This window comes from Pagrus pagrus (genome assembly GCF_965226575.1).
Source record: "Pagrus pagrus genome assembly, chromosome: 1".
Taxonomy (NCBI): Eukaryota; Metazoa; Chordata; class Actinopteri; order Spariformes; family Sparidae; genus Pagrus; species Pagrus pagrus.
Genome location: NC_140185.1, coordinates 5,663,683 through 5,687,038, shown reverse-complemented (window position 1 = coordinate 5,687,038; position 23,356 = coordinate 5,663,683). Strand labels below are relative to the sequence as shown.

The 23,356-nt window shown below is 39.6% G+C and overlaps 1 protein-coding gene across 1 annotated transcript in view; it reads left to right on the top strand.

Annotated features, from left to right (window-relative positions):
• The window catches only part of aldh1a3 (aldehyde dehydrogenase 1 family, member A3), a 25,040-nt gene extending 2,205 nt beyond the window's left edge, over positions 1-22,835 (top strand). Inside the window, exons 4-13 of the mRNA XM_084349754.1 lie at positions 1,211-1,340; positions 8,145-8,206; positions 12,734-12,862; positions 13,931-14,044; positions 14,891-14,993; positions 16,112-16,296; positions 17,480-17,644; positions 20,444-20,601; positions 20,758-20,832; positions 20,933-22,835. Of these exons, the coding sequence (XP_084205880.1) occupies positions 1,211-1,340; positions 8,145-8,206; positions 12,734-12,862; positions 13,931-14,044; positions 14,891-14,993; positions 16,112-16,296; positions 17,480-17,644; positions 20,444-20,601; positions 20,758-20,832; positions 20,933-21,002 (1,191 nt within the window). The 3' untranslated portion in view covers positions 21,003-22,835. The remainder of the gene's footprint in view (positions 1-1,210; positions 1,341-8,144; positions 8,207-12,733; positions 12,863-13,930; positions 14,045-14,890; positions 14,994-16,111; positions 16,297-17,479; positions 17,645-20,443; positions 20,602-20,757; positions 20,833-20,932) is intronic.
• The last annotated feature ends 521 nt before the right edge of the window (positions 22,836-23,356 follow it).

The window sequence follows — 23,356 nt, the reverse complement described above, 5'->3', positions numbered from 1 at the left end:
ATGTTGGAAAGGGGTAGGGTACAGTACAGCATAAATCACATTTGACAATAAACAATATTATGCCCTAACAAAATCAATTGTAAACACTGTTTGACATGCTTGGCTTATTGCCATGCACTTATCAAGATGGCACATTGCCGTAGACCACTGTGGCTGCCATCCCACTGTAAAACCCTTGGATCCACATTGAAACTACCTATTTCAGCCTCATACAACTCTTTCCCTTTGTTAGGCACTAGATTAATTTGCTTTTAATATGGTAATTATTGTTATTATATCTGACAAGTATAACATCATATTAAAATTTCTGGTATATTGTACATCAGAGAAATGAAAGAGTTTGTAGATGGCCAACAATACATTTATCAAGCTGCATTGTGCAAGAAGAGGCCAACATTTTTATAAGTTCTGACAACATTGCATTTGCCAAAGTAATTGCCACAATCTGTAACACATCACTACAGTAAAGTCTGAGCAACCATATGATCAGGCAGGTTGGAAATAAGGCAACAGTTTATCCAGGTGATCCTTTCTGTGGAGGTCAAACTGAACAGTTTGTCTTCTAAATATCTTTCCAGCCTGGTGGTTAGGACCCCCAAGATCTAACATAATTACTGTTAAAAAAACAATTGTGTTTTTTTCTTGTAAAATACTGCATATTTTTATGTCTTCCGACTCCTAAAAATTATTCAAATCAAGTGACATGAAAAGACAAAATCACTCGTTAGTTCAGTGGTTTTCAAACTATTTGTGCCCAAGGCACACCACAGGGCCGGCACAAAATCTCAAGGCACACCGGTATTAATTTCTTTGCAAAATAGCCTCTATACGGTGTTATCTAATCACTTGCACATGTCTATTATTATATAAAGGCCACATAAAATTTGACAAACATACTGGGACTTCCTGTAAGGTTTTTAAAGATTTTTAAAAATTTAAGTAACTAAGTACAATTATTATTATTACTTATATTAATGGTGTCCCAAACTGCAGAGTTCAGATCCAATTTGAAGTAAATTATAATTACCCTTCAGGTCAAAGCTACTGAATTTGTTTATGAAAAATGTTTTTTTTAGTGACCCTGCACTACTTACAGTTACAGTGACAAATCATATTCCTCTGGAACCATTATTACTTTGCCACAATTTTAGCAAACTTACAGTAAAAAAAGTCAAGAAAATGTATTGAATAGTTTTCCTGCTTTTTGTAGACCCTTGAGACTATGGACACAGGGAAGCCCTTCCTGCAGTCCTTCTTCATCGACCTGGACGGCAGCATCAAAACCCTTCGCTACTATGCAGGCTGGACCGACAAGATCCACGGCAAGAGTCTGCATGTAGGTGAGTGTGTCCTCATCTTCTTACTGTCAAGAATTCCACGAATGAAACCATCAGAGAGTTGAAATATCCTGTGTGGTTGTGGTTGTGGCTGCACATACAGACAGCTTTAGTAGCTTTAGCTTCTATCACAGGACAGGCTCAGGTCCAGTACTGCTGTTCAGGTCACCAGCATTTTAGCAGCACTCGGAGCTCAATTCACCATCAATGAATACATCATTATGTACATTTGAAAAAATAGACTTGAAGACTTTCCCTTGGTCACAGTTATGTGTAAAGCATGAGTGAAATTGAGCTATTGTGTGGCCTGTTTCAACGGCCTGTTTCAACAGCTTTAATGTTACAAATATCTGTTCTGTTAGACATAAAAAATGCTGCTAAAATGTCTCTTGTGGCCTATTGACAGGGGTATGTGCTAGTTTGTAGTGCACAGCATAGTTTATAATGTACTCAAGATAGTTTCTTGAGCACAATTGCTGTGTCACCTTGTAGTCAGGACCACCTAGTCATGGCCAAGACCAGAGTGTATGAAGACCAAAGCAAGACCAAGACTTTGAGGTGTTGCGACCAAGACTTAGAACAGTGTCCTACACTGCATGACACTCTTGCACTAAAATGTGAAGATCTTCATTTCCGTAAAAAACACTCACACAAAACAAATGACGATTCCTCTTCATCCACTTCATGTTTTCTATTTGCAAATACAAATGAACACTAAGCAGCTGAAATCATCTGACTGTCACCTTTATTCAACATTCTTTTTACATGTTTTACACAATACAATTTTTCATGCATGGAAAGGAGGAAAGGAAAAGACAGCAATTTTTTCCAGTAACGGATTACTTTTATGAAAAACTAACTCAATAATGGATTACTTGAATTGCAGAACTAACGCATTACGCTACTTGTTAAAACAAAAAAGTAATCCCGGTACTCTAACCGATTACTTTGTAACAAGTTACCCCCAACACTGATTGTGATGGCTGTAATTACTCAATTGATTTATTAAATTTAGCAAACATTTGAGAGCATGAAGTAATTATTTGTGCTCACAAAAAGACAAAATAGTGCAAAATGAGTATATGAATAAGAAAAGTTATTTAATTAAGCACAAGCTAATGCACATGAGATGAGTTTCCAGCGTGCACTAGAAACATGGAGGAACTGTCCCCTCAGGGGCTCTGTAATCAGTGCATCATTGGAAAACAAGTTAATTACCAAAGAGCAAGTGACTGGACCTGGCTCAGGACTGTCCTCAGCTATGGGTATTATCTCATCCGGCCTCTTAACACTTCCCCCTCTTGTCAGATCCTACTTTGTGTGTCCTCTGCGGGATAGCACATAGACAAAACACACTTGCCTTTTCCTCACGATTAGATGCCAATAGAGTGGTGAGAGACGAAAGGGACGGCAGGACAAAGGAAGAGGAAGAGGCTGAGATAGTAATCATTGAGGTGCAACAGTCTCTGAGGATTAGCAATCAGTGTTGGCTCATTGCCTCGCCAAGGCAGCAGCCACTTAGCCACTAATCCCCCACTTTTATACTGGAGCAGTCGTCATGAGGCACATGGCTGAGTTGTAGTTTGATATGACATACATTATATGTATAATAATAATACATTATAATATTATATAGTTCCGTATCAACTACAAAATCCTCCTTCTCACTTACAAATCCTGTCATGCCCTCAGACAGAGCCCTCAGGGTCGCAGCCCCAACCCTCTGGAATGTTCCTCCTGACAACATGCTGACATCTGTAACGCTTCCTCTCTGGACATGTTAAAAAAAAACTCCTCAAACATCACCTGTTCACTATATCCTACAACCTCTAGTCCGTGAAGTCCATTAATTCAAGGGCTTTATTCCACTTATACTATGGTCACCAAAGAAAAAGACATTAAGACAATTTGTTGTGTGTTTTCAATCAAAATATAGTTTTTCACAAGTTATAACTGCATTTCCCTGGCAACACCTGAGAGTTTGACTAATAGCTGAAACAATCACTACAATCCCATAAGGTTCTTTTGTATTGGAAACACTGTTCACTACTCCAGTAAATAGGATGGACCTCAGGTATGCTTAGCAACGGGAGAAAAAAACCCTCAGCTCATTGAACCGTTCGTCTCAGCCTTTAGCCAAAAAGCTAACATTATGCTAGCAAGATTAAAAGTTAATACGTTGTGTACGGTCGACAAAAATATAATAGAAATATAATTTCACAGCATGTTAAAACATTTCACGAACAAATGTCCAGCCGGCTGCAGCCTGAAGAAGTGGTTAAATGGCGAACAGGATGTGGAGTATCGCTTGATACAGCGCGTGCAGAATGACAGTGTAGCAGCTGTAGTGGGAAGTAAATGCACATTAAGTCAATTTACCCAGCTTTTTAAAAATCAAACAGAGTTACTGACCTATTTATAAGTTGCCCATTACTTGTTATGGGCAGTTCAGCCAGCGTACACTTGTTACCCACTTTTTAATTTACTGCAGCCTTGAGTGTAGGCTACTTGTCACAGCCTGTGTGTTACGAGCTCCACCTGGTGGTGTTCAGAGGATGATGCACTGAGGGACTACATTTCATGTTGTAAATAAGATATTCAGATTTCCCTTTTTTATTTCAAGCACTGAGGTGTCAGCCAGCTGATGCCGCTGACGTTGTGTTGTTCTGTTGTGTTGTGGAAGAAAAATCAATTGATAAAAATACAAACAATGCAAAAGTTGAGCTGAAATGAAAAAGGTCTTTCCATGCAAAAAAACAACAATTTCTTTACATTTTTGTATCAAAATCTAGTCATGTCTTTATCCTGTAAAAAAAAATGTCATGTGTGGTCACATAAGCTTGAATCAGGCAAGTATCAACCAATAATTCCATCCACTCATCAATCAATCTTTTATGTCAGAAAGATGTGTATTTCTGGGGCCAGGCCTCACTGATAACTGTACAAAAACACAAATGTTTAACTTTATTCACTAATTTGGGTGATACTGGATCACATTTTATGGAGACAATGTTTTCTTTCTGCTCTGCGTAAACCTTGTGTGATTTACAGAGTTTCCTGATAAACAGATCCTTGTTGCTAAAATAACAGTGACTAACTGTCCTGGGCGTCAAGTGAACATGGCCAAAACCAACTTTGGTCAGTTTGACATCAGTGAATCAAGTACTGAGGTTGTTTTACTACTGCTAGACAGTAAAGCCCAACCCTTAAACGGAGAGTTTAAAAAAAAGAGTAAAGTTTACAGTATGAAAACTGGACATTAAATTACACACAACTTGAAAATGACAGAGGACGATACAAATCCAAGGATTATAAACAGAGCAATGATGCAGTCCTGGTGACATCTAACGACCATTAAAAAACAATACAATGAATACCAACATCAATAAAATTGCTCCCAGACAAACAGTTAAAAGTATAAATCATAAAAATTACATACAACTTATTGTGATAGTTTAATATGCAATTATAACTTTTCCAATTCCTGGTGCCACAGAATCTAAAAGACCTGTTGCCCACCTTGGTATTAAACCTCACCAAGCACAAGTCAACAACGCAAGACTGTTGGTGTGAATTTCCCCAACACTATAAAGGCGTACTTTGAAATAGAGTTTTCTTATGTATGTAAATATTATGTATCACACTGACTTAAATATATATATAATTGTGTGGGTTTTATATATAAAATTACCCATAATGGTGGGATTTCTATTTCTTTATTAATGAATCAAGCATCTCTAATCAAAAACCTAGTTCTGTCATTCACTTTCTCCGAGGTATTTAACACCATGCTCTCACACCTCAAACTACTGTCCAATACCTCTTTCACACTGGACACTAACCCACTAACTTCTGGCTTCTGTCTTTGATGTGTACACCAAAATTAGCCTGTATATACAGGTTTTTTTAAATGCAGGTAAACCTGCTAAAAATAGGTGATTGACTCATTTTTCATTACCAGTGAACGGTTTGCTTATTTTGTTGTGTAGCATGTTCTTCATCACAAATGCCCTGGAAAAAACAGGGAACAGTAGAAAGCAGCCGATCATACACCTCCCAACCTCATCACACTACACCCAGGAGACGTTAACCTTATTTTAAAAAGTCTTAAAGCTGGGGCTGGCAAGACAAAATACAAGCAGAATTTAAAGTACGCAACTGAAAAAAATCCCACCTTCTCCCTTCAGAGCCACTCCTCCATAACACATGAATGTGCACTGCCTGACTACACAAACTGCCCCGTAGCTCTCGCTGTTTGCCAGCTGCAAGATGCATTAGCAGCTAGTTTGCTATGCATGCTACAGTCTCTTAACTTTTTAGATTAATAAATACCTAAACAAGCCCTGTTAAATGGCACAATCATATAAACACAAGCAAAATAGCCACCATGACCGTACCTCAGTCCAAAAAGCTACCCAGCACAGTACTTGCTCCTTACTGCTGTAGGTCTGTGCTTTGTGCCGGCGGAGGCTGTTGCTGCCTCTGCAGCTCTGTTCAGCTCGGGGTCTGTGTGCTTTAAGCTGACTTTAGCTGCGTCAGGAGTGTGTTGCTGCCGCAGGATTGGGCTGGATTGTTCGGATTCAGGGGTTGTGTGCTTTGTAGTACTCAGTGGCTGAACGACAGCCTGTCAAAGCCGCTGCTGCTCACTCAATCATTGGGTCAGAGGCTGTGTGCTTGGTTCTACTGCGTTAGCTACTGAGGAGCAGGCTCCATGGCTGTGTAACCCCTAACCCTAACCCACATTATCATCACTAACTATACCCAACAACCTCATGTCTCACACTGACATGGTAGAAAAAAACCTAACATTATCATAATGAACATAAACAACTAACGTGGCCATTATTAGTACTCACTGCTGTTAGTATTGGAATGTTTTGGCTGCAATTTTTCTGCCATTCCAGTGCCACTAGCTCACTAATAGCAGTATACCTGTCTAGCTCAGGTAGCGAGTCACTGACGGTGTTACAGTGGTTACTTTTTAATCTTTTCTTCAGTCGTTCTTTCAAACTCAGCACTGACTGATCCAGGTGACTGTTTTTATTCAAGTACAAATATTTCTGAAAAGACGAGCCGGACCTCAGTGACCTTGTGGTGATCTTTATGTTATATTGTTTTCATACTCTTCAAAGCCCAAATAGTTGATTAAGCATATAGTTTTTCACATATAAAATCTAAATATATTTAAATGTATGTAAATGTATGTATAACAAAATTATTACTCTTAAGTAGGTAACATTAACTTAATTTCAACCAGATTAAACAGTAAAATGCAACTTAATGCAATAATATAGAACTCAATATTATTTTGCCATTCTGTTACCTAATGAGTTGTTTTACTTTTGATTCTTTGAAAAACCACACCAGTGGGATATCGCTTCCTTCAGTGGAGCTCTGCCGCTGATTTTATATGTAGAACCTGGTATGAGAATATCAGTGCATGTCAGTGTTAGCATAGCCTGAGGCTGCCAGGCCCTCTGTATTCTTGTGTTACATACTGCTCCCTGTTACACTTTTGTACGGGGGACATTCCCCACTGACTTCCTCATTGAGTGAATGTAACCTTCAGTAAGCTCCGATTGAATGTGGACTCACCCAGTGACTCAAAGATAAAGGCAGCTGGAGGTGAGTTCTGTTGTGGAGTCTGCCAGTCTGTGATCAGTCACACAGGAAACTAGAGAAGGTCAGGGTGTAGACTGGGAGGCTAAGTCTGACAGTTGTATGGTGCAACTTTACTCATGTACATGGAGCATTGATCTCACTGTTGGAGCTGGTGGGTAAAAGAATGAATGTAAAACTGCTTAACAATACAAAAGATAAATTGCAACAAAAAGTTAAAGAGCACAGTGGAATTTAGCAAAAATGTATGGGGAACTTAAACATGGAATTTGGTTATTATAAAGCCCAAATTGCGACTTATTGCTCAACTTTGCCTGTTTTGACTTTGGGTTGTCATCATGGCAAAATGGGGTCCTGATGGCACCTTTTGTCTGTGAACAGATTTTTTGCCATGCAAGATTCAGTCATGAAACCTTACAGGTGTGTAGTTAAAACCAAAATGTTCGAGGAACACATTACCTACTTCCTTTAGAGAAGCATTTTCACTCCTACCATAACATGATTTTTTTTTTATAAAAGTTATTCAATTTAAGAGAAGTTTATTTAAAAAATCAATGAGTCCTCTGAATTAAATGTCAAGAAATGTCTACTTGATCATCCCATCACAACAAGGAAAATATTGCCATTGCTGCTAAAGACTCCAATGAGGGGCAGCATCAGAATTTCGGTTCGAACCCTTGTGTCCATGAATTTAAAAAAATAAAAATCATGTAAATTGATTTAGCTTTTTCCTCAAAGTGTTCCTCACTTCTGTCATGGAGGTAATGTTTTCACTTGTGTACATTTGTTGGTTGGTTTATCAGCAGGATTAATCAAAAACTGGAGAACAGGTTTCCACAAAACTTCGATAGAGGATGGGTCTTGGCCATGAATAGACCCCAAAAAGTTTTGGTGCAGATTTGGGTAAAGGAATGGATCCAAGAATTTTTTTCTCACTGTCTTTAACATTACAACATTTTTGTTACTCTCTCAGGGAATAATGTATGGATCTTGAACAAAATCAGGCGTATTTAGGTGGCTGGTATCCATGATTGAGTACAAAATGTGACTGTTGGGTCTTGGTGTAGGTATGCGCTGTACTGAGTGCCATTCTAGTTCCAAATGGGTCTGTTCATGATAAACAAATAAATCAATATTGGAAGTGCCCAAGTAAACAATTGTGATGGTGCTGTTTCTGTTTTTTTACAGATGAAAGCTTCATGTGTTTAACCAAACACGAGCCTGTTGGCGTATGTGGAGCCATCATTCCAGTAAGTCCAGGGGGGATCTGGTTTGAATTTACGAGCAATAATGTTGCTCGGAATAAGAATTCTTATTACTGTTCGTACTACTTTGGCATGGTGTGAAAATTAAACACACACATACACACTGGGGTGCTGAAACAAAATAAAACAACACATAGCACTGTTGTTTATATACTGTTGCTGCGTGTGTGTGTGTGTGTGTGTGTGTGTGTTTAAAATGTACTTCATGATGTGTGACCATTCTCCTGTAACACAGTCTGTTCTTAATAAGTATGTAAAAAAAAATCAGAACATTACGCAATAACTTTTTTATACCTCGAGGAGTCCAACACACTAATGTGGTGCGTATGTACTGTGGTAAGACTCTGCTGTAGTCTGGTTTACTGTATATCTACGTATGTTTAATAATCCTCACACGAGTATGGCCTCAGAGTTCAGAGTCTGAAAATATAGATATAAGTCTTATCTCTATAGCTCAGTACAGAAGGTAGGTCCGAGCCCTCAGGAGCAGAGCTGGGCTGTGACAATTATACCACAGTCGAGTTCACATGACTCACTGGGAGCCAGAAAAACAGCTATAAACGTCTGAAGAAATATTTCTGATCATGAAATATGTTCCATGTAAGGGCTGTCACTTTTTCCAAAAATCAAGGTAATAAAAAATGAAGGTCAAACTAATTTGCAATGACACGCGATGTGAGTGAATTTCATAGCAAGCCAACATAATGTTTACTTTAGCTTAATTTCCTGATCAGTCAGTAGGGCATACAATAGGTCAAGATGACAGTGAAGTTTGAGTGTGCCCTCTGTTGGATCACAAGGCAAACTACAACAAACCTGCCTTAGTGTTTTTCATGTCTGCCTGTTCCTTATATTGCCATGATCCTTACTATAACCTCATCCCTGCCTGCCATCTTATGCATTTGGGTCTACCTTCCCTGCTACAGCATGACAAACTTGAAATATGGCCCAAGGTCCCCCCAGATTTTCACTATCCTCTGACTTCTCAGTTGCTGATAAATCAAGAATCAGCAAAATTATAACAATTTGTCTCTATGTTTATTAGACTTGCAACCGAGAACACAGCAGTACCACATTTGAGCTTCCCACCCTGACATTATTGACCTTGTTTGCAATTTAAGCTGTCCTGTTCTACTGTAGTGTCTTAGTGGAAAATGCTTTTTGGGTCACAGGGAATTTCTATGTCTCTGTACCAGCACCGTACTGTAGTTTCCCACTGGGACAAACTGGCAGCAAGGCTGACTTACAGTATAGCACCATATCCACCTCTATTAATTGATTCATATATGGGACAAGCAGAGATAAAAAAGCTTTCAACCTTCTTATCTGACTCTGCACCGGCTGTAACAACCTAACAGTGTTCCTTTTAATGAAGGAAAGCCCTTCAGCAGGTTAAAGTCTTTAAGTGAATGGTTCTGTCATTTACAGTACAATGCTAACTTTCTTGGAGCTAGGCTTGATTGGAACCACTGAAGACTGTGCTTAATTTTCTAAGAAAGCACAGATCATGAATATGTAGTGCTAGTGAAGCAACTGTACTCAATTGAAAAGCAATGTGTGGGTGTGAGGATGGAATGAACCTGTGGTAAGTGCACTAGAAACCTTATCTTAATCTTTGCTGTCCCTAAACAAGACCTCCTCTCTGCTAATCCCTTTAGGGCTATTCTTAGAGGAACACACAGCTCCAATGCTGTGCTGCTTGTATTTACTTTCACACATTGGACTATAAGTATTTTTTTTCTTTTATTATAACTTCATCAAATTCAGGGTGGGGCAATGTTTGGTGTTTCACCGTATTGTGTTTTTTTGTCATAGCTCCAGGCAGAAACATGAGTATAATTTCAACATCAAGACAGAATATGGCCATTCAGTTTTTATCTTGAGCCTATAACCTCTAATGTTGCTTTGGCAACAAAGGAACAAAACAGCTGTTGTTTAACATAGGCGATGATATCAAAAAATGAAATTTATACTGAAGGACGTGTAATTACTGAAAGTACTGCTGGCACACACACAACATGAGTCATTGTAAGAGGCAAACAGGATACCTTTCTCTCAGCTTGTGATCCCAAGATCCCTTAATGGTGCTGTGTGTTTCCAAAGTGTTGTAAAAGTTAACAATGCCTAAATAATAAGCATGCAGCACTCACATGTATTGCTGTCTTATTTGGGTTTAAGTGCCCAATTATTCGTCCATTGGTTTCCAACATGGAAACGAGCAACTGGAAAATAAATTAGCTGTTTTTCAAAATGTGTTTACTTTGAATAATCCCCAGTCGAGATGATTTACGGCTTCTTTTATGTTCTTATATATTAGGGCCAGATCCAGAACAGCATCCAAGTGATGAAGCAAAGTACTGATGCCTGGAGTTTGTGCCTCTGACATGATTGATGTTATTTCCATGTTAGACTGTTGCAGTGATAATTAGAACTAAGTCATGGAAATAAACTAATGCTCTCAAAAAAAACCAAAAACTTAAACACAGGTCATTTGACATACTCCTATTCCAAAAATGACTGATTGCTCCTTAAAATATAAATAAACAGAATGTGATCATTTTCTGATCCTCTTTGACAATACACTTTCATAAGCAGTACAAAGACAACATATTGTAAATATGTGTTTATTCTGAATTTATTGGCAGCAACAAGTTGCAAACAAGTTGGGACAGGGGCAACAAAAGACTTGAAAAGCTGTGGAATGCTCCAAAAACACATATTCCACAGGTAAACAGATTAATTGATAACAGGTGGTATTGTTATGATTTGTAGATGGTTTGTAAGTCAGACCCAAAAGCAGACACCAAGACAGGGAAAAGGCTGAAAGGAATTTATTAGGAAGCTCAGGCTCTGGCTCAGGCTCAGGCTCAGGCTCAGGCTCAGGCTCAGGCTTAGGCTCAGGCTCAGGCTCAGGCTGGTTGCTCAGCAGGCGGATTAGCTGGGGCTCACGATGGTGCAGGCTGAGGCTAAGGTGAAGGCACCGGTGAGTCAGACTCAGAGAATCCACAGTAGAGTTAAGGCAGGTGGCAGAGGTGCAAGAGGCTGGGCGGCAGGATGGCTGTGCAGCTAGAACACGGACTTCGCACATGCTCTGGTGAAGGTGAAGAGAGAACAAAATTAGTCTTAAGGAGCACAAGAATACACAGGAACAAAGAGTTACAAATAGTAGTACAAGCCTTTTAGCCATATACCACAAGGACGAGCGGAAACAATCAGGCAGTGAGTGGAGAGAAGACCAGAGTATTTGAGCTGGCACTGATGATCAGATGAGCTGCAGGTCCGTTAGAGGCAGGAGCTCCAGCCATCCAGGTAAGCCATTCCCAGGCTCTGCAGAGCTCCTCTGAGAACACATAACACAAAAAAACAAGGCAGGAAGCAGAGAAAACTCCATACAAAGTCCAAATCATGACAGCTATCTTATCAGTGTCTCGGTAGCAGTGGCAGTAGGCTAGGTAAGGTACCTTGACATCCTTCTTAAAATGTTTGCAGGCCAAACTGGACATGTAGTCCCTCCAGTGCATTCTGGGTCTGCCCAGCAACTCCTCCCACTTGGACATGCCTAGAAAACTTGTAAAGGAAGGCACCCAGGAGGAGTCCTTATCAGAAACCCAATCACCTAAAGTGGTTTCTCTCAATGTGAGGCCCTGTTCAGACCTGGTATTCCCACCCCTGTTGAGTGATCCGATCACAAGTGGACAGCTCTACCCAAGATGCTTTGAGGATGCATTGGAGATCCGATTACTCAGACCACATTCAGAGGTGGTCTGGTTGTGACCACTTTCTTATAGCCATGTGTATGCACATTTAGAGTGAAAAACTTTCCAGGACGTTTGGTTGGTCAGGATCTCAACCACAACACATTATAACAGCATCCATATGATTATAAACAGTCAGTGGGTACATGTTTAGATTAACAGGGGGACACCGGGGGAAACACGTTGAACAAAACACACAGACGTCATCATCATGACGTGTACCATCACGCCTCTTTTGGATCTGCAGCGCTGGCGTGCTGTGTGAATTGACACAGTGGTGCGTCTTTATGCCGGAGCAGAGTCTTTTAAAATCACTCTTTTATTAATTCAGCAAAATGTAAACATGAAGTTCTTTCTTTCTTTGTGTAAAAAACATCTGCATTGCATCTGTTTCTTCCAGCAATGTATGTGTTTATTTGCATGTAGAGTGAGGAAGTGAGATCTGATCACAAGCAGTCAGTCGAAACACATGTCCAGACCCTGTTAAGGACAGGTTTGAATTGATGGACTTAATTTCAGAGCTGTCCACTTGTGATCAGTTCACTCAGGATGGATGCTAATTCCAGGATTGAACAGAGCCTGAGGGAGCAGGGGATCTACTCCAAGCTCCTTCCAGATGTACAAACTCCTCACCCTGTCCTGAAGGGTGACCCCCACCACCCTGCAAACAAATTCTTTGTGACAGTGTGCTTTAACAGACTCGTAGTGCCATTACCTATGAAAAGCAGTCAACTAACATGTGTTCTTTTGTCTATAGTGGAACTTTCCTCTGCTGATGTTCATGTGGAAGATAGCACCGGCCCTGAGCTGTGGAAACACTGTGGTCATCAAGCCAGCAGAGCAGACCCCCCTCACAGCCCTCCATGTTGGATCGCTCATCAAAGAGGTCTGATGTTGGGCTCAACATGTACAGTGGGATTGATCCAAGCTGTGGACTGAGAGTGGTTTTGTCTTTAAGCCTCTGACAGTCGTCTTCTTGAACAGATGTGTTCTTATAGAAAATCCTACTTTTTATGTGATTGGACTGCTTATGTTTTGGTAGTTACTGTTCACAGCAGGGGAGACAATCTGGACCTGAATACTTCAACTGTTTTCAAAGTGTGGTTTCACTGTCACTGTACAGTAATCTTCTAACAGCTTCACAAGAATGGACTTTATGTGCTAACATACACGCTTCAGAAGTAAATCAACAACATATTGGACAAAACTTTACACAAAAAGTGTACATTTTTTACTTCTGTCCGTTTATTTTAATCTGCCATCATAGAGTGCAGCTATTGCACACCTTAAGGTCGACAGGTGCGGAGGAGAAGACCGAAGGCCGCCAAAATCAGGAAAAAGACTCCCGCACACTGTCCACTTCACCTGCAATTAAGTTTATTGACAACAATGTTTCGGTACTTAGACCTTCATCAGTTTATCTTACAACAAAATGGGGGAGGCTGTCTTACGTAGGGTTGTGGACTCGCGTGGCCCAATCAGGCCACATCGTAGACAGACATCCCTCAAAATCTCTGGTGCGTTTGATGAGATTTTGAGGGATGTCTGCTGCAAGTGAAGTGGATTTTTTCTTGCAAAGCTTTACACAATAAAATGAAATGTAGCCTTCTTGTTTCTGAGGAGAAAAAATGTGTAGTTTAAGTTTACTCCAGGGTATCAGCAGCCCAATCTGTTAGTGCAAGAAAGTCACATAAAAAAGAATTAGGCCAATTATACACCTATACCTCTTTTCAGCCTTTTGACAGATGCAATTTAATTCAGTTTAATAAATGTTAATATGTTACAATATGTAGACAAAAAAAAACATGAGACACAGTGACAAGTCGTTTAATTGTTATATAGACAGATGGTAAAAACAATACTGAATTACTGTTCCATAAAACATTTTTTTTTGCTATTCCTTATATAACTGCTGATTCCCTATATCAACATGCACTCTGTGTTGCCATTTCAGGCGGGGTTCCCTCCTGGAGTTGTGAACATCGTTCCAGGGTTCGGTCCCACAGCAGGAGCAGCCATCGCCAACCACATGGACATCGACAAAGTGGCCTTCACTGGTTCTACAGAGGTACATTATCGTGTATGACAACCAGAGCTAGAAGTGGGCCAGTACTCACTGGTACACAGTACTGTAACTTCTCATAAGCTACCGATACTTTTTTCTGCCCTCTCCATATGAGATTTTCTGGGTGATTAATAATGGCCCTAAATAAACTGCATTACAGCCGACATGTGAGTAATGACAACACAGCTCTCCTGCATAACCATCATTTTGACAAACTAATGAAAGTTAAATACTCTGGAAGGCATTGGAGTGGTGCAGTGCTGCTTTTAACAAGATCAATCATTACCTATACATAACACTCACAGTCCTAATTTAGAGGTGGCTGGTGAATTCTAGGACTAAAGTAACAATTGAATTAAGTTCACAATTAACTGCAATTCTTCCTCATTGAGGAGCTGTGTAGCAGTGTGAAGCCACGGGACATGGTCATGGTAACACTTATTGACTTTTTGCTTCCTTACGGAATGTTTTATTTGTACACCTCCTGCCGTTTCGGAGAAATACTGCCATGGGTGGTGCAGTGAGCATTAACCTTTCTATGCACACGCCATTCACAGAGACCCACAACACAGTACCTTGCACGAGCATAAACAATGAACAATTATCATTATTCACCCAAGATTTTTTTTTGAATCCGCAGGACTCTGTTTTCCAAAGACTCAATTCTTTAACATAACGGTTTCATCAGCATTAAAAAGAGATTCCTATCATCAAATCATCGGCTTTACACTCACATCTCTCTGTTTCTCAGTATATGGCCTGGTATATGGTACAGGTTTTTTTTTTGTTTTCTTTGTATAATTACCCCATGACAGAGTCAGATATAGCTGTTTACTGTCATGTGTGCAGGTGGGCCAGCTGATCAAAGAAGCTGCAGCCAAAAGCAATCTGAAGAGAGTGACTCTGGAGCTGGGAGGGAAGAACCCCTGCATTGTGTTTGCTGACTGTGACTGTAAGTGAACATCCTCTCTGTCTCTTTCCCTTATATTGAATAATGACATGCAACATCAAAATGTTGGATTTTGATTATTTCAGGATGCACTGGAGTCACAATATTACCTAGTATATTGCTATCTCACACCTTTGCAGCCCCAGGCAATAATGAGAGGCAGATTTGACCTCATGAAAGTCTACTCAATTACTTTACTCAGAAATGCTTTGCTCAGAAATCCTGTGGAATTAAGCCTGCAAGTCTCATCTTTCACCTGTATAACTAACCTTTTTTGTGTCTTTCCTGTCATGTCACAACTGTAAGATCTCACAGACACACTGTCAAAAAAATACTAATTGATTAGTGGTTTAATGCACAGCTGCAGAGAACCCTGTCTGGCTTCAGCTACTCTGCTGCTGAATGTGCAGTAGAGCAAACTGTACCAGACTAAACTGGAAATACAGCCACTACTGAACCTTTCATGTGTAATATGTTGATATAATGCCATTTGACTGATGGTATTTGTGTTTGCTGGACTGAACACTCCAATGTCATGTCCTTCAAACAGTACCTGTTAAAAGCCAGTAAACAGCAATTACTCTCTTTGCAGACAACTCGAAACAAGCACTTTTTTGTATGAAATACATATGGAAGTAGTAGTGGTTAAGATTTAATGATATGAATAATTAGGGATGGTTATGGTTAAGACAACTAAGACCAACGAGAAGTCGTGACTGTAGGAATGACAAAGGAGCCAAAAAGTTGGCACATCACACATGTAAATTATAGCCCATCATCAACTCCCCATCATCATCCCAGACGGATGATGCATAATGGAAAAGAGAAAGTGTAATTTTCTCCTGAAAAAGCAAAAGTTTCTTTATTTGGATCCCTGTTAGCCTCTACATAGTGGTCACTCATCTTCCTTCAGTGTCCATAACAATTTAAATCACACATAACAAATAAAACAAGAAAAGGTGAAAAAATCAGAAGATCTGTAAAATGACTCTGCATTTGAAAGGATAGGCAATAGGAGCTTTCAATGAAAAAAACAACAACCAAATTGTCAAAAATACACAGTTAAGAAAAAAATTGAAAAGGTTCCAAAACGGATATAACCAATACCAATGTGTCCACAGTGCAGCTGGCTGTGGAGGAAACCCAGAAAGGAGCGTTTTATAACCAGGGTCAGTGTTGCACAGCTGCATCACGTGTCTTTGTGGAGGAAAGTATTCATGAAGAGTTTGTGCGTCGCAGCATAGAAAACGCCAAGAAGATTGTCATAGGAGACCCACTGGACCCCCGGACATCACACGGGCCACAGGTAGGAACACACTCAACATTCTAGAATACTTATAGACGATGAATGTTTAAACCTGCAGTAACTGCACTGTTTGCCAACCTGTAGGATTTTTTTATTTTTTTTTATTTAATTTTTTATTAATTTAATATTTTGTAGCAATGGTCCAGTGTGGTTTTTACACTGGTGGGACAATTTATGTGCTGTCTCTACTTCTGCTGTTCATGGATGAGGTTTGTCTGGATGGTTGCACTCTGTGGAAGTTATCTGATCAGCCAGGTGTTGTAAGGCCTCACCATCACAGGCATGAAGTGAGATGTGAACACAGACTAGAATAAATAAGCAAAACTCTGTCAAAATCTCTGTAAAACTTTCTGGTTGATTGAAAGGTAGTAAAAAAGTTTGACAAGTGTATGATCAGATTTTAAAATGTTTAAATGTTTCCTCCCTGGTGAATGCAATCAGAGCGGGAGAGCTGAAACTGCACCAATAAACAGAAACCAGAAAGCAAAACACCAGGCACCATCTTGTTGAGGGCAGTACACCCACTTTAATTATTGAATACTTAAGTCACTTAAGGAGTAGGTCAACAGTTTGAGAAATACATTTTTTCACTGTTCCTGAGTGACATGAGCTGATGGGTATTCATGTCATGTCTGTCTGTGTGTGAAGTACAGATATGGAGACAGGACATGGTTAGTCTCGCTAACTGAAGCAGAGGGAAACAGCTTGCCTGGCTCAGTCCACAGCTCATATATACATGTATATATATATATATATATATATATATATATATATATGAGCTGTGGACTGAGCGCACACATATATATTTATGTAAATATATATACGTGTGTGTGTATATATATGTATATATAAATATATATATATGTGTGTGTGTATATATATGTATATACATATATACTTAAGTGACTATATATATATGTATATATATATACATGTGTGTGACTCAATATTACACATTCATTATTTTATATGAAGGGAAGTCCGCTCAAAGACACACCTACCAACACTAAAAGTTCACTAATTTGCATGTTGTATGATGTTTATGTAACATGTGAGCTACACTGGGCTAAACACTATGGTTCAGTCTCTGTTTAGGGGCAACAAAAAAGTGAATTTCCCAAATTCTGGTTTTGTTCCCATTTGATAAAACTGTCTCCTTCCCTTGTCTACTTGTCTGCTTCAGATTGACCAACAGCAGTTTGACAAGATTATGGATCTGATAGAGAGTGGGAAGAAGGAGGGAGCCAAGCTGGAGTATGGTGGAACAGCTGTGGGCGAGAAGAGCCTCTTCATTCACCCCACCATCTTTTCTGGGGTCAAAGACCACATGCGCATCGCCAAGGAAGAGGTAACAGTTTGTTTCAGTTCATTGCAAACAGGCTGGCCTTACAGGATACGTGTGTAGTGCATGGTGGCTGCATTGCTGAGCCTGCCCTATCTGTTAACATGGAGTTTGACTTTGATAATTATCAGTAAATATGATCATGTGATTTTCCTTTACCCCACTGACAGAGCAAGAAAGTGGGAGGGGAAACAGGGAGTGAGGGAGAGAAAGAATAAGAGATTTCACAGGAAAAAAACTGCCCTTCACCTCTTGTGTGTATTCTCTTCGTGTGTGACATATTCTTACAGACACAGACTATAAAACATTAAGGGCATTTATGATTGATATGATTGTCTACAGGTCTTTTTCAGGTCTATTTTTGCAGAGAACCATGTGTGTTCCGTGGTAGAAATAGGTGGGACTCCGACTCCAGATGAAGCGATGCAGCAACCTTGCTGTTAGTATACATTCAGACTAAATCTGATGGTGGGGCAAAATGCCAGGTGTCACTCCAATGGATTACACCCCGCTTTTCCAAAAACCCTGCTGTTCCGAAAATAGACTTCCATTCATCGTAATGCCGCGGTTTCCCATTTTTTCTAAAGACCCCGCTATTCCGAAAAGGCTATTGTGGAACCCCTGACCCTAAACATATTGGGAAGTAATTGGAAGTTGAAAGTCGGATTCGGAACAGCGGTGTGTCGGAGTGGGGTGTGTCGGAATGGAGGTGTTTCGGAACGTCAGGCTGTTCCCACTCCAATGGTCCGTGTGTGTGTGACTGTTGGGAACCCCCGTTGATCAGTTTGCCTAAAGACGAAGCTACTATGTTGTTATGCTATTAGCATGCTGGTCCCACTGGTAATTGTTTGTCCTCATAAACGATCAAAAATTAACAGTAAACAACCAGGATGACAGGCAGATCATTACTGTGTTTTAAACTGGGACACAAGACGAAACCAAAGTGAAAGTGAAACTTAACGCTACACAATCTATTGTGTTCCCTCTGTAGTAATTATCCATGCTAAAACACATGGCCTGTAAGGGGTGGGAAATACCACAAAATTTGGTTTCCATCCAATACCAAGTAATTCAAGGCCAATATCCCGGATATACCAATACAAATACTTTTATTTTGAAAACAGTTTTTAGAGGCAAATAACAAGCACATGTATTTTATTAATGTAAAGTGAAAGTGCATACATACAAACCAGAATCAGAATCAGTATTCCTTTATTAGTCCTGCAAGCGGGGAAAATTCTTCTACATACAAAAAAGGTTATCATATATAATAATAATTATTATAATATAATTATATATTTTAAAAGGTTACTATATTCAGCCATTTTCATATTTCAGGTTTGAGATCTATAATTTTTTTTTAGTTTCATTAAAATAATTCATTTAGGTAAGTTCCAATGGGCTCAATATATTATTTGGATGTGTGAACAAAGTATGCCATATTTAAAAATAGCCAAATAGTTTGACTAAAACATTTATTTTGCTGTATATACCTGGATATTCCCTGCCTCTCTGAAAAGACTCTAACGCCATAGTATTGAACAGCTTTACTACACACATCACAGCTTCATCTACAGCTGTGAAGTAGCTCCAAACAATGCTCCTCTTGTGTTCAGCTATCACTGCATGTTGGATGAAACATAAATAAATGAGCACAACATAGAAAAATCTACAAAAGGAGTATGTAGTATTGGTAATACTGATATTTTTGGATCGATCCACCCACCCCTGATACCCTGCTACTGACCCACTCTACTCTGCTTATGATCTCCGGTCATGCCTCTACCACAGCATGCCTACAGTGATCGTCTGCATCCATGTATGTGTTTTAAACTGGTGCACAATGCTAAACTTAGTGAATACGCACGACACATTACGTTGCACTCCACTGTGGCTTCAGTCATTGTCTGATCGCCAGCTTGTGACTTCTCCAAAAGTTGACTCCGTCTCAAATCTTTCACCGCAGCTGGCTGCGTTTTTTTTTTGGAACCACCTACGGCCCGCACTGCCGAACGACCCTCATTAAAATGAATGGGATAACCTGTGTTTTCGCGTAACGGTGGATCCAATGTGAATCCAGCCTTAGGCCCAACACAGACAAGGAGAGTGTAAGTAAAGTCTGACACCCTGTGGACCAGTGTGTAATTACACCACAGTCAGTGCAGAGTAACAGGCTGCACAGTGAACAGGCGGAATTCCGAACCGTCCCCCTACCTACTGAAATCACAATAAATCTGGTCATATGGACAAGGCTAGTCCATCAGTTTTGTGAGCAAGCTCTGAACCTTCTGAACTACTTCTCCCAGGTGCTGGATCTGTGCACAGTGTTGATCAGTCTCCAATGTACTCTGTCGCCTGAGTTGTTCCAACCTGTAATCACTCTGCCAGGTCTTCAGGTTGAGATCATAGTTTTGCAGCTTTAAGTCCTCATGAAGTAATTTTTCCGCATCAGGTTGTCGTTCTCTGTACAGCTTGCAGCGGTGCCTGTCCATCTCAAGTTGTGCTAATGCATGGCTGCTAGTAATTAAGGCTTTAACATGAGGAAGCATGAAAACATGGCTTCACAACTAACTTTATGCACAACTTCCTATCTAAACTAACCGCACACTCATCAGCAGTCGACAGAAAACGAAACACAGAATCCACATTATTAACAAAGAGAAAGATAACAAGTTTTTCTCCCTCATTACCACATCGTTAACAAACACCAGACCTTTCTGCACACAGCAAGCTACTCACGAACATTGGAAAACGTGTGGCTCCACTCTCTACATGTGGCTGTGACTGATATCTTTCCTCTCTTAGATCTTTGGTCCGGTGCAGTGTATATTCAGCTTTAAGAGCCAAGAGAAGGCCGTAGAGAGAGCAAACACCTCACAATATGGCCTGGTGTCAGCAGTCTTTACCACAAGTATGGACAAAGCTCTGTCTGTGTCTGCAGCCCTTGAGACTGGCACTGTCTGGTAAGTCCCTGTCCACAGTCCTCACAGCAAAGAGGATTTGATTTATCTGTTTAATTTAATTTAGTTGAGCCGTTTAAAGGTTTTTGTATGTTCACTTGACAAATGAAAGAGCTGACAACAAACAGAATCAAACCATTACTCTCCCTCTCTTTTAAGGATAAACTGCTATAATGCCCTTCATGCCCAGACTCCCTTTGGAGGGTATAAGATGTCAGGCAATGGACGAGAGCTGTAAGAACTATTACTGTTTCTTCATATTTCATATTCTCTAATTATTCTTGTTCACTTTGTATTCCCTAACCTGCCTCATGTGTTGTCTCTGTCTTCTCAGTGGAGAGTACGCCCTGGCTGAGTACTCAGAGGTGAAAGCAGTAACAATCAAACTGAGTGAAACTCTGTGAGAAGAACGGGGAAAGTCCAGCGCTCTGCACTTCCTATTCCATCAAACCACATCACAATTCCCTACAACTCACACACTCTCTTCTTTGTCTTTACGCTCATGATGTTGGGTTAAGGGTAATGACAGTGGCTTCAGTAATGTGGCATTAATGTTCTTCTGTATTTCACAGTCTTATATTTTTCTAATAATTTAATCCAGAATTTCCCCAAAAATGTTCAGTTGCTTAATTTCCAAATAAGAATTAAATCTAAGTAATTACAAGCTAAGCCCATAGAGCACAGCAGGTCAGCTGAACATGTTGAAAAATGAATTTGTCTACAGCTAAGAAACAGATATAAGGACAAATATGAAGCGAGACTTCATATTTCTAGGAATACAAAAACTGAAAAATAAAGGAGCACTGATAATAAAGTTTTACAGTTGTCTTATTTCTGAGCCATGACAGGGGTGACTCTGGTCTTATCACAATGTCTCCCTCAGGCCTCAAGCCCTGAACCCTCACAGACTTAGCTGATGTCCCCTGGTTAGTGTTTGAGTGCGAGAGGCTGCAAGGGGCCGAAATAATAATGGTAATAATAAATAGATAATCACTTTATATTATAGGTTTGGAAAAAGTTACGTAATTTCCATGATGTTTCAGAAGCGTATTACTTTCTCATTGTTTAATTAAGTGTGATTTAACTATTTCTGTTTGTGAATAAAAAAACATTGCATACAGAATAATTAAATTAATCACATAGGCCTATTCTACGACTACAGCACCATTATCTGGATAATTAAGAGGGGGGGGGGGGTTCAGTACACAACCTTGCAGACTTACCTGGCACACACCTCAAAGAGTGTGGACATTGGGATTAGGCCTATCTCCTCTCCTTATACAACCAGAATTGAGTAACTAAAATTCCATATTAGATGACAGCTGAATCATCATGTGGCTGAAAAGCTGTGAAAAATTCTCCATAATTCTTCTTCAAATTAATCTTCCCAAGGTCAATAATATACGTTCTACTTCATATGGTCCTTTAACAAGCTGCAGACCCTGACCCAACATTGAGAATTAAATCGATGTTGTTGTTTTTTTCATTTTTTTTCTGTTGCTTGAACGTTTGAGTGTCTTCTCGGTCAACCCCAAGGCAAAAGTCAACAGAATGAGTCCAACTCCTACACAGGGAAAGCAGTGGAAGGAGATGAGAGGATATCTCTGATGTTGTTTTCTGTCCTGCTGACTGTTTGTGAGGTCACTGAAGCCAATAGTGTTCAAAAAGTACTCCAGTAGTTATAATGATAATTTTTTTCTAGCCTGGTACCTAAAACAGATTGATTACATGAGATACATAAATGCATAAAACATAGTGATTAATCAATAATGATTTTTGAATATAAATCAGTTGATTGACATGTGGTCATCACATATCCCTAAATGAGAAAATGTGGGAAAGTCTGAGAAAAAACACTGTTTATTTTTGTTATTGTTGTGTAGCTGATGTGTGCAGACACTTTCTGTTTCTGATCCGAAGCGCTGACTCTAACTTGGTGTAATCTACATTGAACGTTCTCTGCTGAGGAGAACGTACCTACCCTTTCACATGTTGGAAGGGCCTCTGTTTCTTGTCCCAGATAAGGTAACATTTACCTTGCCAGTTACATGTTAGTACTGTAACAGCAATAATGTTATCATTGCATTGATAGTGTCAACTTTAACTTCTTCTTTTCTTTTTTTTTTACCAGCTTTTGAGTTTCAGTGTTTAGTGGTTATTATCACACGAGATTCAAGTCTGTCTCTGCATTTTTATAACAATAGTTTGTATTTAAAAATAAATTCTGAATAAAGAGATTCAAATACACTTTGTGTCATTCTTTTCACCTGATTTATGGGAATGTATGGTATATTTTAAAGAAAACCTAGTAAAGTTGCTAAAATAATGCATTTTCCACATCTATGCACACACACACACACACACACACACACACACACACACTTTTCATCACTCTTGTCACTCTTGGAGATATTGTAAAGAAAATTTAAGAATTTACTTATGGAACTTGCATTTTGTCCCCATAAGGCTGACAAGTCCCCACAGTGTGAGTGTAAACACATTTATGTCCTCACAACGTGACAAATACACATTCTTTCTCTTTCTTCACAGTGCAGAACTGCAGAAAGCGATAAACACCATGACCCGATTACAAGATACTGTATCATCTAAATGATTCTGAAGCTGTTATTTTAAGGTAGAAAAAGCTACATCATGATACTTTAATGTTTGTTATCATTATAACAATGAACCAATGTCACATACCACATTACTTATAGATGAGATATATGGCAAAAAAGGAGCAAGGTATGGAGTGCCT